General features: G+C 36.5%; 1 protein-coding gene across 1 annotated transcript; it reads left to right on the top strand.

Annotated features, from left to right (window-relative positions):
• The first annotated feature begins 9,958 nt into the window (after positions 1-9,958).
• On the top strand, positions 9,959-22,921 carry LOC110796450 (uncharacterized). Its single transcript, XM_022001511.2, has 7 exons — positions 9,959-10,117; positions 12,205-12,267; positions 12,385-12,464; positions 14,755-14,863; positions 16,091-16,250; positions 17,538-17,701; positions 22,320-22,921. The coding sequence occupies exons 1-7, from the start codon at positions 10,115-10,117 to the stop codon at positions 22,653-22,655; spliced, it is 915 nt and encodes a 304-aa protein (XP_021857203.1). The 5' UTR covers positions 9,959-10,114; the 3' UTR covers positions 22,656-22,921.
• The last annotated feature ends 1,842 nt before the right edge of the window (positions 22,922-24,763 follow it).

Raw genomic sequence — 24,763 nt, 5'->3', positions numbered from 1 at the left:
TCGAGATTCGTTAAATAAAAGGGAGAAATAGCAAAGTCAAAGTGGTTAGTTTTCTGAGAACCGTGACGCACCTCTCAAGGGTGCGTCGTAATGTGTCCCTTTTCGATGATTTAACTGGTTTCCTCGCCCTTTTTATGAACTGTTAAACTAACCTAATATGATTGTTCTATCACGCCTAACAAATATAATATTTTTGGGAAATCGGATTATCATGCTAGGTCCCTTGATGCTATTTAAATCAGATAATCACGATCGAATTAGTATTATATGTTGCATATTGCTAAAATCAATTCAAATTAGTTTAATAGTTAACGCATGTCCCTTCAATTATTTATGCTGAGCTAGTAAGGATATCCTGCCTCTGGAGTTATCGACGAGCGAATTACTCCTCTCGGTAGTTACAGTCCCCCGAACCCTCAATCTTTACCTTGCGGGTGTATATTGAGAGATCCCCACACCAGGGATCACAAGGGAACCTACGGCTGTCGTGGTCAGACATAATTGCACTCCCTTTATGTCAAGATAACCGGGTTTTGTCAGTTTTTCTCATTGTTGTTAAAAACTGAATGGCGACTCCTATATTACTAGTCAATTGGGTCTATACTCACAGGAAATCCAATTACACTTGATTGAATAAAAATATTCGTCACACCCACGAGGGACAAGGTCACGCATTAGCCTCGCGCTTTTTCGACCCCCCTCACAGTATCCATGATTAAAATCCACCATAAAAATTGTTAATTTATGTTAAAATTTTAATTTTTATGCCCTAGATTTGAATCCATGTTAATCGGAAATTAATTGATTAATAAATTTTCGATTTTTCGCCCTAAAATTATGAAATTAATATGTTTTATTAATTCGTCATTAATTTTAAATTAAACATTTTAAATTTTTATGAAAACGCTCATGAATGTTGCATGCACAAAGCAATGGAAGCTACGTGTTACCCTTAAGGGGTGTTGTATAGTGCGGGCACGCGACCACGAGCAAGGGAGCTCGTCGCCCGTGCGGTACGAATGCAGCGAGCAACAAAGCGTGGCGCGCGCGCGAAGCAAGGGAGCTGGCCGTGTGTGCTATGTGATGGGCGAGGGAGAGGGGCAAGGCAAGCGAGCAGTCGCGTGTGGGCAGCAAGCGAGCTGCGCCACAGCGCGTACTGCCGCGCACAGCGAGCGCTGGCCCGCGTGCAGCGAACGCTGACTCACGCAGCGAGCGCTGGCTCGCGTGCAGCGAGCGCTGGCTCGCGTGCAGCGAGCACTGGCTCGCGTGCAGTGTGGCCTATGGCTGTGCGTTGCGTGGTGATGTGCGTACCTTGTGTTACGATTAAATCGTTTTAAATTTTAATTTGAGATTTTCAGTTCATGTTATTTTAATTAATTTTAAAATTAGTAATAAAATTAATAATTTAAATTGTTTTCTTGGATTTTAATTTTGAATATTATAATTATTATAAATTTTAATTTATTCTAAATATTTTACTAAAATTAAAAACCTTGATTTAATTTAAATCCAACTAAAAATAAATTAAATAAGTAGATTCAATTATAAATTTATATGAGCTTTAAATTTTAATTAAATTTGTATGTTTCCGGTTAGACTAGAAATACATTTTTATGTTTAAAATTAGTAAAGCATATGAATTTATTGGTTTAAGTGGGAGCAATTTTAGTCATAAACTCTTGATTAGGTCTACAAATCCTTTGAGGTTAAACAACTTGATTAGAATTAATAAGGACTGAATAATTGGTAGATTATTGGTGCCCTTAATTAATTGCTGCAAATATTTATGTGATGCATACAATGTGTTTTAACTAACCAATTATGTGGGACATTCATGATAATGAATGGATGAATGGTATATATATTGTATATGTACTGTTTTGCAGGTTATGAAGTGACTAATATGGCCCAAATAGGATAGAAAATATGGTCTGCGTACCATTAATTTGAATGTAATTGGTCTAAAGCACCAAATTTGTTTTTCAATTCAAATATGGTCTGCGTACCATCAAATAGTTGTAATTAGTTTAATTATAGCTTATCCTACTTGAAAAAAATGGCGCATCCCACGGTGAAATTCAAGACGGAGTTTCCAATCCATTTTCAAGACGGACTTTGAAGTTAAAGCTTCAGGATGAAGTCGGACCATACTAGATCACATTTATCTTATGCATGCTTTAAGTTATTTATTGCTTTTAAATATGTCTTAAATATGCATGAGATCGAAGCTTGATTATGTTGCATGATTAAGGATTTTAGTTCACTTAAAATCTAACCAACATAGTAAGAGCCTTAAGTTCCAAACTTAAAAATTGAGTTAAAAGGTGCCATGCCAAAATAACACTTACTTGGATATCCTTTACATCGATCTTAGTAATAGTTTTCCGCCATAGCGAGGTGTTACTTATCAATATTAAAGGGGTAAGGTACACAAATAATTGTGAGTACATGTTAGTTTTGGTGAAACTCAACGATATAAGTAAGGAGTCCTTTTATGTCGTGGAAAAATCGATAGGTTTACCTAATAAGTTCTTAGACGTACCTATCAACCAAGAGTAGTTTCTAGACTATTAGCAAAAGGCTTTTGCTTACCTAAAAGATTTTAGAATTGAGTCTAAATACATAATGTGCTTAATTCTTCAATGGGTTTTAGGGTCTTGGAATCATTTTATTCACACCTGCCGGAACAATAAATTCGAATAAAATGCTAATGACTTGTTTAAATAGCATGATTGCTTTAATTTTCAAGTTATTACTCATGGTAAATGTTTAGACTTTGGATGCTTCAATGTATGTTTTAATTATTGTTTATAATTAAATATCTTGCACTACAGTAAATCCTTTTAGAAAGGTAACAGTAAATTTCCTCGATTGGTAATGAATCCAAGAACGATTCATGGAAATGAGAGTAAATGAGCAATTCAAAATGTACGTTTCTTATAGCGACTTTTATGGTTGTTTTCGAGTATCAAAATCGAATGGCAAACCAATTGGTGCTTGTGAATTCAAAATACAATGTATTTTTGAGATCATAAAGCATTGAGTTTAAACGCTCAGATTTACCAATGGTTAACAACCTAAAATCTTTTTCCATTTAATTCTCGAATGAGTCTAGACCCTAGACATTCGAATAGATCGATGATTAGAGAACTTTAAAATCTTCTGGTAAGATCATCTAGTTGAAACAAAAAAATTCAACATAAATGGTAAGAACTTTGTTGGAGTGACATTGGACATGTCTAAACAAAGTATAAAAGTCAAGACTAGAGAATTCAATTCTTAAGGCTATTAGAAAGGGTACAAGAAATAGGAAAACAAACGAACAAATGAAAGGAATTTACAATTCCTTTTCTACCTAAAAGTTAATGTTTAAAGAGAAGTGACCTAGCAATCAAACTTCCTTGGTATCATATACCGCTTGAGGTTCTTACTTCGGTAATAACTCAAACAATGGAAGCTAGGCTACACTAATGGCCTACAAGTGGGAAATGAAGCATGGCAATGCTACATTAGTTGTAGGGTCATCTAGTTTGTTTTAAGTCCTTTCAAAGGCTGGAACTTAATGGCTATTTTGTTCCATAATCAGCATACCTAAATTTCTGTTTTCAAACACAGAAAGACTCACATTCAAGAAAAAAAAAACAATGTTTGTTTGTTTATTTGAATGAAATGGTCATTTACGGGTTGAGTCAATATGCTTGATTAAAACAAACAACTCTTTAACAATAAAAATTTTACTAGGTTCAAATCAACCCCTTGATCTGAGTTCGACTAATCTTTGGCATTGTTGCTTAGACCATATCAACAAGTTAACATTCAAAATCTCTATTTTGATGGACTTTTTGAAAGTTGATTGATTTCTAGATCAATTTAAGACAAGCAAGTCTTACTTGTTGAAAGTAACAAAAAATATGAACTATTGTTAGAACGCCTAGACAATAGAGTTCAAAGCTAAAGAAAGGTTTTATGACTTTATTATTTCACACAGACTTGAGTGAATATAGGTTTATTTACTCAATGTGATATAAGTTTGAATCTGTTTCGCTAGTTCAAAGATTCAGAAGTATAAATCCCACTTGGTAAGAAATCATAAAGATCTAGGACAGATCATGTTAATGATTGCTTGAGACCAAAAATGATCATCAATGATTGTGTGTTGTAATTTCACAATCTAGCTCCATAAGATATGGCATATCGAAGTTGGAATGATCGAAGTCAATTAGTACTTGATTCGATCAATGATGAATCATAATGAATTTTCCTATAATTTCTAAACAAAAATGCTCAACTACCACCAAACTAAACCAAATTCGTCAAAGCTATTAAAAAGTAATTTCAGGATATCTTTTCAATTATATATATCTAAAGAGTTGCTAAACTCAGTGGGAGCTTAGTGTTTGTTATTCAACAAACTAAGGCCCAAGTCTAGATATAATATGTTTCATTGTGATTTATTCAAATGAGACACAAGGGTATTGTTTCTACCACAAATTTTTGAGAACATAATGTTTGTTTGCTCGAAATAATGTCCTTTTGGAGATTCGTTTCCAAAATGACAAGTGGGAGAAAATAGACCTCGAAAGTCTTCGAGGCGAACAACAAACATAAACGGACATTCCGGAGGCTTTTCGAAGTGCTTCAGAAAATCCGAACTTATTCTTTAAGGACTTTAGAAGTAGCTTTAAAGAATAGACATCTCTTAGAAGACTTTACAAGTGCTTCAAGGAGAACAGAATATTCAAAGGACTTTCAAGTGGCTGTTAATATTCTATTGTTTGATCGATGTTCTATACCCAAGTAGGCATAGAGTTCAAGTCATTGAAACTATGAGATTCTTCTATTAGATAGTGAAGAATCATAGAGTTCAGGTCACTGAAGCTATGCGATTCTTCTATTAGATAGTGAAGAAACCTACAACTTGCAGTCAAACTATTATCATGTAGATTAATAAGTTTGTAACTTGTAAGAAAGCTATGACGAAACCTAGATTCCCTAAAATGGTTAGAGGCCATATATAGACTCAAATGTTTTAAATGGTTAGAGGCCATAAAACATACTCAATGTTTTGATGACAAAATTGAAATTTTGTTGATTTGCAAGAATAGTTTCACACCTATTGGTTGCAAGTTTGTTTTAAGGAATAAAAACCATCAAACATGGAATTGTGTTCACACACAAAGCTAGATTAGTTGCTAAAGGTTAAAAGCAAACTCACGGTGTGGATTGTGTTGAAACCTCATGCAAAATCGTAATGCTTAAGTCTATAATTCAAGCAATGATTGCATATTGGTACATATGGCAATTGGATGACAAAACGTATTCCTCAATCAAATGTTGGAAGAAAACTATGTACATGGAATGTCATAGGATTTGTGGATCCAAATAATGCTTGAAATGAATGCTAGCTTATGAAATCTAAGTACAGATTTAAGCAAGCAATTGGGAATTGGAATTGTATTTTAGTGAAGCTAATAAGTATTTTAGTTTCATAAAATGTACATAAATCTTATAGATATATAAGAAGTTTAGTGGGAGTACATAAAGACTTAATTGGTCCTATGTGTATCACACACATATCTCTCTATTGTGAAATAACATTCAAATGCTAATGACTTAGGTTCGAAATTATTCATCAATGATGGACCAAGGAGAAACTTAGTACATACTGGGTATTAAGATCTATTTACAAAGATCTTATGATATTGTTATGGATTAAGTAATGGCATTTACTAAATCAAACACGAAAGACTCCATTGGAGATATTCGACCCATATGAATAAATCTAAGTAAAGAATGTTTGAACTATGTATAAGCATTTACTAAGTTAAACATCAAAAGGATCTAGATTAGATTCTTCACCTATATTATATGTCAAAGAATTTAGCTGGATTCAGTATCTACTGAAATTGAATGAGCTAAAGTTACATGAATAGAATTCAATTGAGAATTATTCTGCAAAAGAATTTATCATGTATGATATAATATGAGGATCGCCAAAAATGTATCGTATGGCTTTAGGCATAACGAACATATACCAATCTCTATTGATCTAAGTGAAGATCAACTAGATTGAGATCAAGAAAAACTTATGGTACTTGAAAAGGTACATAGAATAGTTCTTGATTCAAGGAAATAAAGATATGCTAAATATTGATGCTACACGCATAAACACTGGCAAAGGATCAAGCAAGATTCCCTTGGAGTTAACCATTGGCAAGGACGAGCTAAAGAGCATCGTGCTTTGAAATGACAACATGGATTGGAGACCATGAGTTGTTGCGTGGGAAATTAAAATAATAATTTCTATGTTCTAAGATACAGATGGAAAGTCTTCCAGATATCTATGGACTGCTTGGATAAGTAAATCCAAACAAAGCATCACTAGCAACCTATACAGTTGAAGTAAAAGTAACTATTGCCTAAGAAGCAATAAAACAGGGTTGTTTAAGTTAAAGAGTTCTTCACTGAACTTGGGTGGATCACATGTCTACTGACTTGATGGTTCTTCATTGCAAAATGCGTAGAACCACTATCGAAGTAAGAAAGACTAGATCACGTAATAAACAAACTCAAAAGATTGGCAAAGCATGATAACTAAACCTATGCAACAAGTGAGAGACAACACTCACATTATAGCACTGGAAATCAAGCATAGCTTTGAATTCCATGAACTGTTTTAAAAATGGGTTTGAGGCCCATGGTTGTAAAACATTGGGGTTGAACATTTATCATATATGAAATGTATATTCATATTCCATTTAATCTTGGTTTAGTATTAAATGATGAGTCCTTTCAATTTGACAATATATTCAAGATAGATTTTCAGGACCAGTCCTGTGACTAAGAAATGTCTATCAAGTGAACTTGAATGTCAAAAATTGAAAATGGTCCCTGGTCGGAGTTTTCTATAAAGATGAACGCATAGAAAACGTTAGACGACTAGAATGCAAGATGACTAGTAGTTCTGTTTCTTGAACTATGTGGACATGGCAATGTCGTAATCATTTGCATAGATATTTACTTTGGGAAGACCAGTATCGGACAGACCTATGAAACTTTACTGTAAGAGATGAAAATCTGTCATAAGTAAATTTCATTAAAGTTATTAGACACTAAATCCTCAATACCTGAGTGATTTGAGATTACTTGTTTGAGAACTGGTTACTTTGACGTTGACCAACCGTCGCACCGTAAAAGGAGGCTATAAAGGCAACGCTCAGGTAATCACCTATCAAACGAAGTCTAATCTCAAGATCGCAAGATAGGGATTGTCCTCCCATAAATCGGGATGAGATGCTTAAAAGTTGTACAAGGCCACTCGTAGAGCTAGAAACTTTGAAATGCATGGCCGTGCTCGGATGAATCATAGGATATGATTATCTGTTTATTTGATCAGTTGAACTCTGAAACCGAGAAACACCTCTGGACATAATAAGGATGACAACTCTTACCTTATGTTCAAGAGCAAGCATCAAGCGACAAAGGAATTAGGTAATGCACACTTGTCCCTAAGGACAAGTGGGAGACTGAAGGAAATAGTGCCCTTGGTCCAAGTATGCATATAATATTAAGTCTAATGAATGCGGTTCAGTATTAATTAACAAGTTAATAATTCAGTGAGATCAAGTGAGCTGAATGCCTAGCTAGAGGCCGCTTCAGTTCAAGTGGAATTAATTATATTAATCCACAGCTTACTCTTGACTGAACCCGTAGGGTCACACAAATAGTACGTAAACGGATCAAGTATTTAATGGCATTAAATACTCCATCTATGGATATTCGGAATCGACGGATCTTGGTTTCAGTGGGAGCTGAGATCGTCATAAGCAAGAAATGAATACTCCGGAAACGATGATGTTGCCGGAAACGGAAACATGGTACGTATCGGAAAATATTATCGGAAATGGAAATATTGCCGGAATCGGAAATATTGCCGGAAACGGAAATATTGTCAGAATCGGAAATATTATCGGAACCGGAAAATAATTCCGGAAACGGAAATATTAAATATTTGTTCGAAACGGAAATTAATTCCGGAATCGGAAATATTAAAAATTGTTCGTATCGGAATTAAATTCCGGAACCGGGAATTTAATCGGAAGCGCATCGTACGAATTAGCATCGGACGAGGCTTGCTAGACGAAGGCCCAGCACGAAGCCAGGCCCACGCCCAGCAAGCCGAGCGCCCAACACGAAGGCCACAAGCCTCGCCAGGCCCAGCGCAAGGCCAGGCCCAGCAAGGCTGCTGGTGCGCGCGCTGAGCGTGCTCGTGGGCTGCGAGGCAGCGCTCATGCGTGTGGGCCGCAAGGCCTGCGCGGTGCGTGCTTCCCTCGTGGTCGTGCAACGCTCGTGTTCGTAACGAATCCTAATCCTATCGGAATTCGTGCATTGATTAAATCCTAATCCTAAAAGATTAAATTTATTATTTAGAGTTCTAATAGGATTCTAATTAATAAATCCATATCCTAGTAGGATTATAATTCCTTTCCATAAACTCTATAAATAGGTGCCTAGGGTCACATATTTACATCGAGATTTGAAGTATTCAAAAGGTAAGATTTTCAAGCAAAAATCAGCCAAACACTTGCAACCCAAATAGCCGAAATTCCTAGTAACCTTAAGGGCGATTCTAGTTGGTCAATCTTAAGGCGGATCCGGACGTGCTGTGGACTATCTACGGAGGGACGACACTTGGAGTCCTAAAGACTTGTTCTTGTTCGGTTCGGGCGCAGCTAGGGAGGGCACGCTACAAAGTGTATGCATCTAAATTATGCTCTATGATTATGTGTAAATAATATGTTTCCTGGCATTATGGTTTTTCCGCATGATTTATGTTTATTCATATGTATCATAACCTAACACAGGCGACAAGACATAGACGACGGAAGACTAGGGACAAAGCATAGGCGACGAAGTATCAGCAACGACTGATATACGGATGAAAGAAGATATGTTAAGTTCCAGGCCCAAAACCCAAGATATGCTGCGCCGTCATAGGGAGCGGAATAAGTCCAAGAGGTTTCCTAAGACTACGAAAGTGGTTGAAGATTGGAGAAAATCAAGGGCAACGGCCAGTAAACGATCCCTATCTTCGGGGGATTCTTCCGAACGACTATGCCGTTGGGTTTTGTGTATAAAAGCACGTAGCAGCGATATCAGAAGCACAAGTTAACTCAAGCTCTCAAGCATTCAAGCATTTAATATATTCTGGTACTGAAAAGCATTCATTGTATTAGCTCTTTTAATTCTACAAAGCATAAACAATCATATAAACTACTTAGGGTTCTTAGTGGATTGATAGCCTCATAGCTATCCGCGATTTTTTACCTTATTCCTGGGTTATCCGCGTCAACATCTCCTTGTGTCGTGCTCCATTCTTTATTTGCTTTCTCATATCAACTGCTTAGTTAGTGTCGACCCAAGCCAAGTGTCGCCCCTAGACGAAATTTGGCATAAACAGTTTATTAATTATTATGGTGTTGCTGTTGCTTTTTAATTTTATTGGGAATGGTACTAGTGCTTGATAGTTGATACTTCTACGCTTTTTCTTTCTCTTTAGCTAAACTCTTAATTATGTGATCCTCCAAATTTATTTTCATTCATGTTCACAATTTTAATTTTTTTTTTTTATATATCTATATAGCTGGAGCATTAAAATTATAACAATTCTATAGTATAAAAATAACAAAGTTGAACAAATCGGGTACCCATGACCCGACCCGTGAAAAGTGTACTCGATTTTCACGGGTCGGATCATGGGCCGATTTTTAAGTACGCACAAAATCGAATACCTGTATTTTCGGATACCTGATAAGTCGGGTACCGCTAATAAAACACCCCTACTGAAAAGTTTGTGTATTAATAGAGATATAATTTTTTTTTTTTAAAAGATAAGAAAAAGGCTGTTGCTTTTTTAAAATAAGAAAAGTATCAACTACTTATATAAGTACCTTTTTCTTTTGTATTTTAGTTTTTTTTTATTAACGGGAACCGCGAAAGAAGTTTAGCGTCGCTCGCTACTGGTACCCATAGCTTGTCAAACAGAAATCCAAATCCCCAATTCAGTAACTCAAGACCCTAATTTTGAAGCAAAACCAACCCAAGACATCTCAAAATGGTACGCAATACCTGCGACTTAATTCTTTTCGATTAAAAATTGATGATTTTCTGTTTCCTATTTGTTTGTTTAGGTTAATTAGGGTTCTAGCTGGTTTTGCGGTTTGTAGATTTCATTTTTGAATGATTATAGTTCTCTGATAACCAATTATTGTGATTATTTTTTGAATGTTTCAAGCTCATATTTACGTATTTTAGCTTCGACTTGCTGTTAATTGTTGGATGAAATCATGGACGTGTGAAATTTAGATTTGGTGCGGGAACTTCTGATCGAGTATAATTTGATTGGTGATTAAAATTTTCGATATTCGGATTTCAGAATTCTCATATTCTATTAATATGTCGACAATTGAGATCAAGATATCTCTTTGAAAGTGGTCAAAAGCTGGAAGGTGATGGCTGTTTTGATCATCTTAGGTTTTTTAGAACGATTGTTGTGTGATTTGTGGATGGGTGGGCTGTCCTAACTGGTGGCATCTGCACCTGTCGGCTGTCACTCTGCGTTGATATAGTTTGGGTAACATTGTGTTACCTTAAGCTCTAAGGATTCAAGTTGACCTGCGGCTTGAAGATGTGAAATACGTAGGCCCGATTAATTTTAATAAGTTGGACTACTTATAATAGGAAAGTTGTATTTATGGCAAGTCTATTGAAGAAAAAAACTGGTTTTCGACCTTTTATTAGAACAATGAAGTTTATGATTTTGGGCTTGTCATCAAGATTCACCTTCAATTGATGACAACTCTTAAACTTTCAGTGAATTGGACAAAAATTGGTTTTGTTTGCTCATTTTTCCCCATTTTTTGTTGGGTTTGATATTCATCGACCTTGTCCTTCAACAGTTTGAATATAAATTTTTCAAGGCAGTTAGATTTTCTTTTTGCAACACATGGGATCAACCATTGATTTTGAACTTACTCCCCATCAATTATAGGTGTGTAATTATATAAGTTTTAAAAAAGAAGTGTTTGAAACGAGGGACGAGGCTAGGTTTTTGTGTTAGGTCCTCTTTGACACTTCTAGTTGTCTACTAGGATCCTGTATTTTGAGCCAAGCACTTAAGCAGTTGAGCATAATTTCATGCTTTCATCAATGTTCTATCTGACAATTATTGTTTTTAACCTGTATTGTTGTTTGTGTAAGCATTGTGGAATACTTTCAAACTACTTCCTATTAGTTTTGGGATCTGGGATAGATCTTGGTGGGTCATAATGTACTTCGTATAAACATTCGTAGTTACCAAATCATAAGGTGAGGAGCAGCTGTTGTAGGAGGGTTGATTGTTGTACAACATGGTCAACTTGAGCCTTGACATGGTCTGTATTTCCAGCCTAATTCGTTACATTTTTGAAAGCCCAGCCTTTCGTTGATTCTTTAATTGTGATAGTCATTCGAAAGGGCTGAGTATGGCATGCACTTGATTTATGGTACCTCTGTAGTTGGTGGAGAGACGGAGAGAATGTCATGTTTAGATTGATGAATTTGTTGCTAAGTTAAATTTACTCTTTATTGTTACTAGACCTTGTTACTTACGTGTCTTTGAAAGCGATACCATTTTTTAAATCCAGTTACATTTCTACTGTCGGCTTTTGTGCTAGTGTAAGACAGTATAGGATATAAGGGCCCCCTTTGCCAAAATTGGTCTAGGTGTTAGAACTTAGAAGTGAGTGCCCGCTTCTCCCTTTTCTCCTCCTCTCCCTTTTTGTGTGGGATTATTGTGTTTGTCTCATTACTATGTGCTTTTGGAACTTTTACTGCCTTCACATTTTTCTTTCTTCCACTCCCTCTTTTATGATATTTTTTGTGGGTCTCTTAGAAACGACGTCTTTAATAGTCTCAACTGAGGGCAAAGATTTTATTTTTGACCGTACCTGCTAACTGGTGTGACCATGAGATTAAGTCTATCATAGATGTTAATCATGTTATGCTTGAGTAGTGGAGCAGAGAGGAAAAAGAAACTGTTCCTATGCCGTTTCTGTCATCTGGATATTTGGCCATTACTCCTTGTGCTGAGACTTCTTTGATTCTGGTGTTTGCTACGGTTATTCTATACTCATTTTAGCTTCTGTTTGCTTGTTTCTGCTACAGTCTACTCTTGCAGCCGCTCGAGCTGATAATTTCTACTACCCTCCAGAATGGGACCCAAGTCAGGTAACTATTGCATTCTCCATGTGCATAGGTGTGATGATTCAATCTGAAGTGTGTGGACTTATTTTTTTCACCTTAAATGATTGGCATGTTTTTTTTACAAGCATTTGTTTTCAACAGGGCGGTCTCAACAAGTTTCATGGTCAACATGCTTTAAGAGAGAGGGCAAAAAAAATAGATCAAGGCATCCTAATTATAAGGTATTTTGTAGTTCTTTCTGACTAGCAATTATTTGTGCTTCCAGTGTGTTGTTTCCATATTTGCTAATGAAATACAGCATTAAGTTTGAATGTTTTAATAACTAATAAAGATATACTGCATTGAAATTTGATTTTGAACAACTTTCAAGTTTCTGATTAAACACTACTTAATTTGACGAGAGAGAAACTTTAATCATGAAGAACCTTTGATAAATATATAAAAAAACATATATGTGGATCTAGTTAGATCCATCTTGGTGTGTAGTTTCAGATTATCAGTTTGTTTATATTTTTAAAATGTCGTAGTTGAAGATATTTCATTCTCTGTGCATTGGAAACTGTGCGAAAGACAAATGGGACAAGCATAAAGGAAAATAAGGAGTATTTAAGTGTATTCGCTCTCCCTTAGGCATAATTACAGCCAATAATAATCGTCTTCTTTCTAGATGTACTGATCCCTCGTTCCTTAATGAGATCTGGGCATGAGGTCATAAATCACCTCACAAATCTGTATCAAAGTGAGAACCTTGTTGATGTTGTATAAGTTAACTCCCAAAAGAAAAACAGTATCACGTATTGCAGATGTGAAACTTGCACCTCATCCCTTCCCACCTTGAAACCTTCAATCTCACTCTTGAATATCCGTTCTCCAACATTCTTCCGAGAAAATCAACTACTAAAGTGAATAGAAAAGAAAAGAGAGGATCACCTTGCCATAACTTTTGAGAAGACGAGAATCACTCCCTGGGGGCACCGTTCACCATAACTGAAAAACTTGCATCAGGCAAACATCTGCGAATCCATTTTCTTATCACCATGTATATAAAGAAGTACAAAGTACTACAAACACATGTATATGTAATTACTTATAATAATATTAAATAAGCTTGAAATCATTTACTACAAAAAGAATAAAAAAGGGACATCTTTTCCCATTTCCTCCCAACACTTGATGGTCACTCTCCACCCTTAAATGCTGCTCCAGATATGAAGCCCAAAACCCCGAAGTTCCTTTCACTTTCCTCTTCAACTACCCCAAACACAATCTCCTAAACTACCCTTCCTAATGTAAACCCAATATTTTTTTTTCTTCTTTCTACCACATTGCCCCAACAATTCCAGTGAGAAGACTGACGAAAGTCCTCATCATGACAGCCTACCCTCACAAAAAGTGAGACTGGACTAGGTACTGAGAATGAATCTCTACTTGTGCACCGAAGCTGCTGGACAGCGCGTCTACTCCATAATGGGGAAGGCGGGAGACTCCACTCAAACGTGGAGGTGTTTTCTTCTCAACAAAGTCAAAGGATGTTATATACAAAAAAAATGAATTTACAACCCGAAACGAATACTTGCTTGAGAAAATAAGCTTTTGGGTTTGCCGGAGTGGCAAAGGAAAAGTTTGAAGAGAGAGAACGCAGCCGAAGTCTAATGCTCGTTTAGCTAAGAGGTGGGATTATGGGCGTAGCAAAATGAAGGAGGCATGTTTTATTTGGGGGACAATTCAAGACGTTATGGTTTGTACAAGGGTAATTTTCAAAATTTTCACTAGTGATATTACAGCATAATGTGCTTTGGGGAAATTTATGGCAATTTTGTGGTGTTTGTGGTCGGAGCGGTTGGTCGTATTTTTAATAATGTTGTTGTTCCACGTGATCTATTGTGGGATAAAGTAACTTTATTAGCTTCTTTGTGGGCTACGGCGGTGGGGGCTTTCCCACATTACTCCATCAGAGATATAGAAAGGAATTGGGCGAACTTGTAGTTCTAATTTTATTGTCTCTTCCAAGGGCTCATTGTCTTCTTGGTGAAAATTATAGTTCCATTTGAGCAATTTTAATAATACTTTTCTTCTTGTGAAAAAAGAACGAAGGTTTCATTAAAGCTAAAAACAGGTTTCCGAGAAACTCAATTGGAGCTTCTCCTCTTACCCTCTCCGTAAGCTAGGCTTCATAGACAAGTGTTTCTTTTTCTTGAATCCTTGTTTGGCCCTAGCTTCTGTTCCCTAAACTGAAAAATACTTTCAAGTTTCAAGAGCTAGGACAAACACTACCGTAGTTATTTCCCCCCAGTTTTGTAGATAATGTCATGCATGACTTTGTAGATTAAGGCTCGTGTGTTTGGCTGTAAATTTTGGCATTGGAGACTTGTGATTTTGTGGCATGGTTTTTTTAACCCTTTTTGAAAAGTGTTGACAGACTTCCCCCCCTTTGGTTCTTTTTAACACAGTTCTTTATATTTAGAAGGAAAAACAAAAATCTGATAAGTGGTTTCTTTTTCAACTAAACAGGTTTGAAATGCCTTTTAATATATGGTGTGAAGGATGTGAATCTATGATAGCAAAGGGTGTAAGGTTCAATGCAGAGAAAAAACAAGTTGGAAACTACTACTCCACGAAGGTACTTTCCTCTCGATGCATGTCATTAACTAAGATGATCTGTAGTTCTTTTATTTTCTTCTGTTTAATTGACTCTTCATCTTGCCTTAATGGCCCAGTTTGTCCGAGATAATAAGTGAAGATAAATTAAATGAGTTAGTTTGTAATTTTGCATTTATTTCTCATGCCTATGTTTATGGTAAATTTGTAATGAATATTTACTTTCAACTGTCTTGTACTTCATAGATATTTATTACCACTCATTACTAACTCCAGAGATGGTAATGAAAGATTTTAGAAGGGAACATGCATACTTGGGATTGGAGATGCTTTATTGTGGAAAATAGCGTGGGACTTGTCTTATATTCCTTACCTTTGTACAGTAGTAAGTAACTAAGTACTCGTGTTGGACTCTCGACTAGGAGTCTAGGACTGTAGGACATGAAATCAGTACCCAACACTTCAATTTCACTTTAGCACCTCAATTATTCAAAATTACATATCGGTAAAAGAAAATTATATGAAAAGAGGAAAGAGAAAAAGGTAGTTCTTTTATACATCATCACTCTTTGCGACTTGTAAAGTCTTTTAGCATCAAGAATATGTCTATAAATGTTGGACGGTCTGCAATTGTCAATTTGTTAGTATAGTGTCTTAATATCTAAATATTTTGCGTTTCCATGTCAGTCACTCATATGTTTCAATAATCGACACTTGTATTTTTGTCTGGCTAACAAAAACTTTTTTGTTCTTAGGTAAGTTATGTCCTGCTACTGCTTGTATGTTTACGATAACTTGTTGTGGATTTTGGTTTTCTTTCTTGCAATTGCTGTCCCACAATAACGTTCAAATTTAAGTTTTTGACTTATGAATCCCCTCCTGTAGCACGGTTGGTCTTTTCTAATCTAACAAGATATGGTATCAATGCTGTATTGCCTATATTTTGGGTATTAATCTGCAGGCAGCACACACAACAAGTGTAGGGATCTGCCAGCTTGTACTTTTTCTGGTGCTTCAGTCATTCTTGTAAATGGGATGTTACTTGTGGTAGTTATTTTTTTGTTCTTTTCATATTTGTTAGATCATGTCAATTTGGCACTCTCTTAATTTCATAGTGACTTGGGTGGGTTTGTTGGTCATAATTGCTGCTTCCTCTTTGTAATTGTTTGTATCCAGGTGGTGAAGCACTTGCTAAGTTGCTTTTCCATGATATTGAGTCTTTTCTTTGAGTACTTTATTCTTGTTTCAGATATGGAGCTTCACTATGAAGGCAGCTTGCTGCAAACATGAGATTGAGATTCAAACAGATCCAAAAAATTGTGAGTATTTGATAATGAAGGGTGCTCGGCGAAAAATTGAAGAGTATGACGCAGAGGATGCAGAAATTTTGGAACTCCCTACAGATGAAGGTTGTTAAATATTTTTTTCATGTCCATCACAAATCGTTGGAGTTATCTTGTGTTGTATGCTTATCTGGGTAGAAATCATAGTATGGATACACTTAGAAGTGTGTCCACTGACTGGATAGTCAGATACTGAATTGCTGAATTGCCTTGGATACTTCTCAAACCCATATAAGTTTTCTCGCGGTATAACTTTGTTGAAATTTTATGCTTAATTACTTTCTTATACCTACTATTAAATCAACCCTTCAAAATAAATACTCCTTCTGTCCTAGATTAGTTCTTACACTTTCTATTCTCATTTGTCCTAGATTCGATTTTACATTTCCCTTTTGGGGAAGACCCTACAACTATTTTAATACTTATCTTTTCCCACTGCCAAAATGTTAGGGCCTCACACTTTCTCACATTCAATTAAAAAAAAACGCTCCACTGTCTTCTACTACCTCCGTTCCTAAATGATCTTTACGGTTACTATTTGCACGGTAATTAAGGAATTTTGGTGAACATGTGATGGTGGGGTAACAAATGGAAAATGAGTGGCTATAAATTGTCCAACAATGTGAGTGGGTGAAAACTAATATTAAAGTATTGTGAGTGGGTAAGTTATGGTGGGCCAAATAAGAGTAAAAATGGAATAAAGTAGGAGTGTAAAGAACTTTCAGGAACGGATTAAAACGGAAAGCGTAAAGAACTTTTAGGAACGGAGGTAGTACATTATCACATATACTATTTAATATCCCACTATCTCCTTTCACATCCACTTTTGCAGTAAAATAATGTTTGATAACCAAACAACTTATCTCCTAACACTTTGTGTCTTGAGAAGAGTCAATACTAATCTGAGACGGCGGGAGTATTATTATGGATAAAGATAGAGAAAATAATGTTTTTTGTCAAAATCTTTACAAGATCATGTTAATTTTTTTTTTTTTCCAATTTTATCTCTTTCCAAAGCTTGTTTTTGTCCTCTATTTTCAAGGTTGTAATTTGTACAGTTGTATCATTGTATGTGCCTGTACTTTATCTATCCTTATACGGAGTATGTTTTATCAATCTTTTCAACCTGTTTCCTTTCTCAAGTACTTTGATTTGAAAAGGCTGTGGAAGGTTTGATTTGGCTTTACTTGTTACATAAGCTCCAGTCCTCGGACCCACCCCTGGAAACCAAGAAGTTATTGGCTTATTGGTTAGAAGTCTGATGATTGGCTTATTCAGGGTCCTGCGGTCATGCCCTGGTCCCCTTTTCCTTGTTAGTTCTGCTATTGACTCAATGTTAACCTCCCTGTTCAGAAAGAGGCAAACTTGTGGATCCATTTTACCGTCTTGAGCATCAAGAGGAAGACTTGAAGAAAAAAAAAGAAGAAGAGCCAGTACTTGTACGTCTTCAGCGTGCATCTGATGCAAGACATTCTGATGACTATGCCATCAATAAAGCACTCCGGGCGCGATTGAGGGTATGATTGCGTAAAACTCAGCTTAACATGCTTCATGCTTATCCTTTATTTTAGTCTGATTATATGTGTGTGTGTGTGTGTGTGTGTGTGTGTGTGTGTGTGTGTGTGTGTGTGTGTGTGTGTGTGTGTGTGTGTGAAGAAATTTGAAGAGGGAGAGAGGGTAAGTGAGGGCTATATTTTCCCTTGGATGAGTTAGGGTTGTGTAAAGAACTGACTTCACTCAACCAAAAACACACAAGAACACAATAATGAAGAAGAAGATAGATTGATTAAGGAAAACCCCAGCCAAAAGGTTACAAAAGGCAGTAGCTTTAGGCTACAAATCTCCAAAAGAGTGACTTTAGGTCACAAGTCTCCCAATTCGCTACCGATTTTCTGCCCTCCCTCTCTCTTTCTCTAATTCTATTTACACTATATTCTCTGCTGAATGCTTTGCTGTCCCTGTTGTGTTGCTATTGCTGTTGGGCTTCTCTTGTTGGGCCTCATTAGTTGGGTTCATTGGAATTTGGGGGGATAGAGTTAGGGGAGCTTATTACTTCAGGGGGTTGATTGGGCGGTGTTGGAGGCTGAAATTAAGAAGGATGAGGAGTTGCATAAATTGAGGCAGGAGGTGGAGGAAGGGCAGCAAAGACTTGGGTTTACCGTGTCCGGTGGTAAGCTCCTATACAGGGGGCGTACGGTTTTGACAAGGAACTCGAGTTTCATCCCTAAACTCCTTCATGAATACCATGATTCACCAATAGGAGGGCATTCCTTATTTAAGGTTAACGTCCGAGTGGTTTTGGCAAGGTATGAGGAAAGATGTGGCCAAGTATGTTCGAGAATGCGTTGTGTGTCAGAGGACAACGCATTCTCGAACATACTACAACCCGCATAGTCAGCTACAACCCGCAGAGCTATTACAGTCGCTACAAGTGCCTAGCGCGGTGTGGGAAGACATCACGATGGATTTCATTGAGGGTCTCCCACCTTCAAGGGCATTGTGTAATCTGTGTAGTGTGTGGAGAGATTTGTAACCTAATGTTACTACTTGGGAGAATAGTGACCTAAAGCTACTGGTGTCTTATTAACTCTTATCAATTAATCAATACAAGCTCTCTTTCCTATTGGTTGTGTTCTTTCTTTACTCTAAACAGGTGAAACCTTGCAAGTTACATTGCAGGTTGAGTAATAAAGACTTTTAACACCTTAAAAAATCCATTTTTGTTTTTTTAACACCTTAATTAAATTATACTTCCTCTGTTCATAAATACTCGCAACGTTTGATATTTTTACACTATTTACATTTCCCACTTTGACTAGTTTTGATGATTTATATGTCAAATAAAACATAGTCACGTGGGATCTTGTTAGATTCGTCTCATACATATTTTCAAAATATCAAATTTTTATATTTTTTACATGGAGAGAATTTGAGATATTGACGATCTAAATTGTGCATTGGCATGCGTGAAAGTGACAAACGTTGCGAGTATTTATGAACGGAGGAAGTATTTTATTTTAGCACCTTATAAGTTAAATAAAATTTGTCTTTTGCCACCACTTAACGTATTCGTCAAAATGTCCGTTAGTGTGGCCCACCATTTAACATCTCTCCTCATTTCCGCTCTTTTCACGAATCTCTCCCCTCTTTCACTTCCAACTTCCATTGATTACAAACACCAATAGCCGGAGGAGGACCTTGATGCACTGATTCGGGAACTGGGCATCAACATGAATAAATTAAGAACATCCTCCTTATCACTCATTTCCTTATCTCTCTCATCCACCGTTAATTTCACTCTCTCCATCCTCCTTACTCTCTCCTTAATTTGCCTCTATTAGGAGCATGTTGTAAAAACTCGCCCGAGTTAAAAAGGTTTTGGAGGCTGGCGATACGAGATATCCCGAGTTGTAAAGGTGTTTTTAAAAAAGGCGAGATCTCGTCCGGTTCAACCATTCCGAACGAATTATATCCGCGTTAAACGTTATTAACCTCACATCTACTAGGTTTTCAGCCGAACTTCCCATGTTTTCGACAAAAAGAAAGGGAAAAGGGAAAGAAATCGACAAAGGAAAACTCCACTGAAATAGGGTAGAGAACTCCATTTTCAAATCTAAAACAAGAGAGGAGAGAGAAGGTAGACAAAGGAATTCATTTTAATTATGTCACGTGTACGGTTTAGGGGAGGGACTAGGGTAGGTAGTGAGTGGGCTGTCATGGGGTTTCTTTTTCAAATTTCAAATTCCTATGCGACAACCGCGACACGGTCCGCGACTAACGCATCATTTCTGTTACCGAGACTCTCCGCGACCGATACCGCAACCGTGACCGATACCGCATTTTTTATCTATGATTAGGACAGAGGAGAAGCTTCTCTCTACTCCTCACCTTAATTTCGATGTAGATTATCAAGAATTTCAACCTGCAAGTTACCTAACGTTTCATTTCTTTTTTAAATTCAAAGTATTGAGCTGCTAGGAGTGGTGAATTTTTGCGGAATCACTTATATTTAGTTTGATTAATCTTCAAAACACGGACCTCATTCTTTTGGGATTAGGCTTTGGTATCGTTGTTGTTCTCAAGATCGGCCGTCGAAATCGAGGATTTTATCCCCCTGGTTTTATAATTTCTTTTCAGTTCCCTTTTTCTTTAAAGGGGTATAGGAATCAATCACTTTAAGGACCTACAAAATTGGCGATTTCTAATTCAAAAAGTGGAAGTTCTACAATAATCGAAGGAATTGGGAAATCAAATTAGCATATCTACTTCAGCTTTTTGGGTTTAACATAAAAGGTACCAAGTTCTTGTCAATGTACTTAAACTTCAGCCAACAACAAAAAAAGCGTCATCTCAGAATTTAAGCTGGGTGAAGATGATGTTAATTATATCTAAGAATTAATCGTTTTTGCGAATTAACCCCAAAATAAGGACCTCCCTTTGTACAAAAATCACTCATTAGGACCTATGTTTTTTTACTTACCGATTGGGACCTTAAATAGGAATTCTTATCAAAGTTAACTAAAGATGAGTTAAATATGGGCCCCACACAACAGTGCAGTGACGGTGTGCTGATGTGTGAAGCATGGGGAAGGTAAATGTTTTTTTTTTTGGGACTATACTTCGTATACCGTTTGTTCTTGACCGCCTGACAGGGAAGTATAAGGTTTATTTTTGATTGCTTGATTTTCTCGAATTGTTCTTTATTTTGCTGATTTCTATTAGTTTAGGGGCTGTTCGGTACGGTTGTTGTTTCCCGTTTTTCCATTATTTAATAAAAAAACGGAAATAAAACTGTCCGGCTAAAGTGTTTAAGAAAAAAAATAATTGGGCTTTTTCACTAAACCACAACGGAAAACCTTAAACCACAAAAGTGGTTTCGACCGTTTGGTTTTAATTTCATCGCCCTCATCCTCGCTCTCTCTCTCCATCTCCATCTCTGACGCTCCCTACCATCTCAATTCAAGGATTAAAGTCGTACATCAGTGCAGGTATGTAGGTTTCTTCATCTTCCTTTTTTCTATTCACCTTGAAATCAACCCTTTCTTCTGTGATTTCATCTATTATTTCTCCTTTCTCAACATATAAAGTCTCAGTCACTCTATCGAGTCTATCCTTTCTCGATCTTTTTCCCACACCCATCCAAGTGAAGGCCGGAAAATTGTCGTCGACTGAAATAATTTTCCAGCAGGCGGAGGAACGGTCGGCGAATTCTATTGGCTAAGTTCCGATTTTCAATACCAAATACAAAGGCATAAAGGAAGCATGAATGTCAATGGATAGAAAGATTATAAAAGTCCAGAAATTAATGGGTCTGGTGGATCGGTGGTAATGGCGGAGAAGAATAGAAGATAGAAGGTAGTGGTGAGTTGGTAACCCGTAAATTGGGTTTGCTGCCAGTTAACAAACACTATTTATTTTTTCTCAAAAAGAAAAAAAAAAGAAGTAAAGAAATCTTCTTGAAATATCAATATATTATTGTTATGGTTTTAAATTGGTTTTGGTAAAACTAAAAGTAAAAACCAAAATCTGTTTTTGAGTTTAAAAAAAACTAAAAACTAAAAATCAAACACGATGCCGAACGGACCGTTAATGATTTTTTCTTGGATTGCTTGATTTTTCCGAATATTTTCCGATTTTGATTTATTCTATTAATTAGATTATTTGGGCAATTGTTATATGTTTGATTTGGTGTGTGGAATTGGCTGTATCTTTTTCTTAGTTCTGATATCTGAGAAATTTGGAGTTGTGTGATCTTGAAGTACAAAGGGATTTTTAAAGGTTTGATTTAATTTGGAGTTATTCAGAGTGAACTTTTATGGGTTTGAGTTCGTCACAGTTGAATTTCAAGTGTTTGATGTAACTTGAGTTCATCACTTTTGAATTGTATAAGGTTATTATTTAATTTGAGTTGATAATAAACGCACTTTTTAGCGTTTCAGTTAATTTTGAGTTTAACTAGCTTTTTATGTGCTTCTACCATGGAGGAATCCTTTCCTTTGATCTCTTGCCCTCATATTTCGTCTCTCTTTATTACTTCTCCTCCATTCTCTTCCCCGCCGTTTTAGTCCCAAAATTGTTTTGAAAGACTCTCAACACTTTGTGGATTGATTTTGTTTAAATTGCATGACTTTACAGAGCCAGAAGAAGAGAGTCAGTGAAGAAGAAGGTGCGTCTAGGAAAAGGGGTCTTAATATACGATTGCTACCAGGATCCAATGAAGATGCCGCTACTGCTTCCCGTATAAAGTTCCCGACTAAGTTTGATGAAAATAGGAAGCTTAAACGAGCATTGATTTCTACATCCTCGATCTTCTCTGGATCATCTGGATCTTCCTTAAGTGATAGGCGCTTGGAGCTTGAGTCTAAAAGAAGGAAGATCAAAGCAGCCAAAGTTTCAAATCTGCTGGCAGGAGGATTTAAGCCCTCTTCTTGGGCACAGAGTGGTGTTTCTTCAGGCAGACACAGGTCCTGAGAGACCAGGTGAAACACGAATAGAAAATTTTGGACGCCCAGTCTCCTTCAGCACCTACTCCCTAATTGTAGCAAACAAGTTGGTTTCCCTTTGTATGTTGGTGGTACAAGTCTAAAATCAAATCGAGAATTTGAATGACTGGTTTTATGTTTTCCTTGAAATTCTACTTGTAAATTTTTACGCCGTAGGTCTTTGTAAGTTTGTGTAAGTATTTGTATTATTTCATGGGTTTATGATATGACAAGTTGGTATGTTGATGCACTGTATGGAACGCAAGTAAGAAGTTAAGAACATGGTTCGGCAGACGGCAGTGATGCCAAAATAGAGGGCTATTATTATTAATCACGAGTGTCTTGCTTCATCTTCGTTTATGGTATGCACTAAATCAACAGAGTATTAATTACTACTCCTTGCTTTTTAATACGGAACAAGAACATGGAGTTTCAGGACAATTGTCACCCCTTTGTGGTTACTCCACAATATGTTCGGCATTGTCCCAAGTGTACTAAATTTAAATACTCTGATAAGGAAGGTAGTTGGGTAGGTGTTTAGTTGTTTACTGTTTAGATTAGGGTTGTGGTATGACTAGGCTTAGAAAAAGTATGCAAGTTATGAGAGGAGACATCATATTTATATATGAGTACCACGAGGAGTCCCATGTAGGGGTGTGCACAGGTCCAAACTTGGACCAGACAGGATTGGAAAATCGGAATTTTCAGGTCTGGTCTAGGTCTGGACCTGTTTAGATCTAAATTAATTTTTTAGTCACTAATTAATTTCAACTTTTTTTTTGAGGGGAATTAATTTCAACATAGATTATATTCTAAGGTTATTTGTCAAATAAATTTAAAAGTTGAATTTATTAGTGAAGAATAGCAAAGAAAAAAAATGAAATAAAACAATAAAAATTAAAAGAAAGAACTTTAGCATCTGCATATCAACAATCGAACATCATTATCATTACATAAATATCAAACGAAAAAGATGCGATTAGTACTCGATCAATAAAACATCTTGGTTTTAACAAGAAGTACTACATACTCTTTATATAAAAGGTATATAAAAGGGGATAAAAGAGATGAAAGAACACCTTTATTTATTTTTGTAATGCTGTCGAGAAAGTTTAGCATACGTAAGAATATTAGCATTTGCTAAATTTTAGACTAAGTTTTTCAATTTGTAATAGCCAAACCTATGCTATATATATATATACATACATCGGGTCATGGGTCCGGATCGAGATTTTTCGGGTTTACCCCGACTGGACCAGAAAATAGAGAAGGATTCCGGTCCGATCCCTACTGAACCATGCATACCTCTACTCCCATGCACACAAGCATCCAACAGCGTCGACGCGCGTTCCTGTGTTGGGTCAGAGTAGGTGCTGCTTCGACAATGCTCGTGGGGTTGGCCTTTAAATTTGAGCATCGATGCTGCTAGGCAGCCAGTGCATGCGCGCCAACATGCGGGCTTGGCCCATGCGGTTGCTTGTTGCAATGGCAACACAAATGTTGATGTCGTGCTTTTTTTGTGCTAGGGGTTTTGGGTTGTTGCGTTAACGCAAGTGGCCTAAGCTTGTGTTGCCAGTGTTTTGGGACCTTGGGCCTTGACCAGGCTTGTATTGGGTGTGTCTGGGCCCGTGCAACCATCCAATCCACGATTCTCACGCTCTTTAGTGCTTCGAGGAAAGTTCGCTCACACTAAGCCAAATATTCGTCTTTCCTATCAAAACGTTCATTGGAATATTTATCGATCTTCTGGTATGATTAAACATTTATTTTGTTGACGTATCATTTGTGGTTCAATCAAGAGTAAGGCCCCGTTTAGTTCACCTTATTTCTCCTTATCTGATATGATCTGAACTGATTTGATATGAACTTATTTTTTCTAATCTTATCTGATCTGAACTTATTCATAATTAAGATTTAAATAACAAAAAGTAAAATTATTAATATTAAATGATTTACATATAAAATAAATTTTATTCAAATTTTTAATATTGTTATGATCACAAATTATTTATTTGACTTTAGTCATTATTTAATTATTCCATATATTAGATAGACTTCAACATGGTCTGGATAGATCGGTTCTAATATGGACATGAT

This window comes from Spinacia oleracea, chromosome 3, assembly GCF_020520425.1.
Source record: "Spinacia oleracea cultivar Varoflay chromosome 3, BTI_SOV_V1, whole genome shotgun sequence".
NCBI lineage: Eukaryota > Viridiplantae > Streptophyta > Magnoliopsida > Caryophyllales > Amaranthaceae > Spinacia > Spinacia oleracea.
This window is presented reverse-complemented; position numbering and strand designations above follow the sequence as displayed.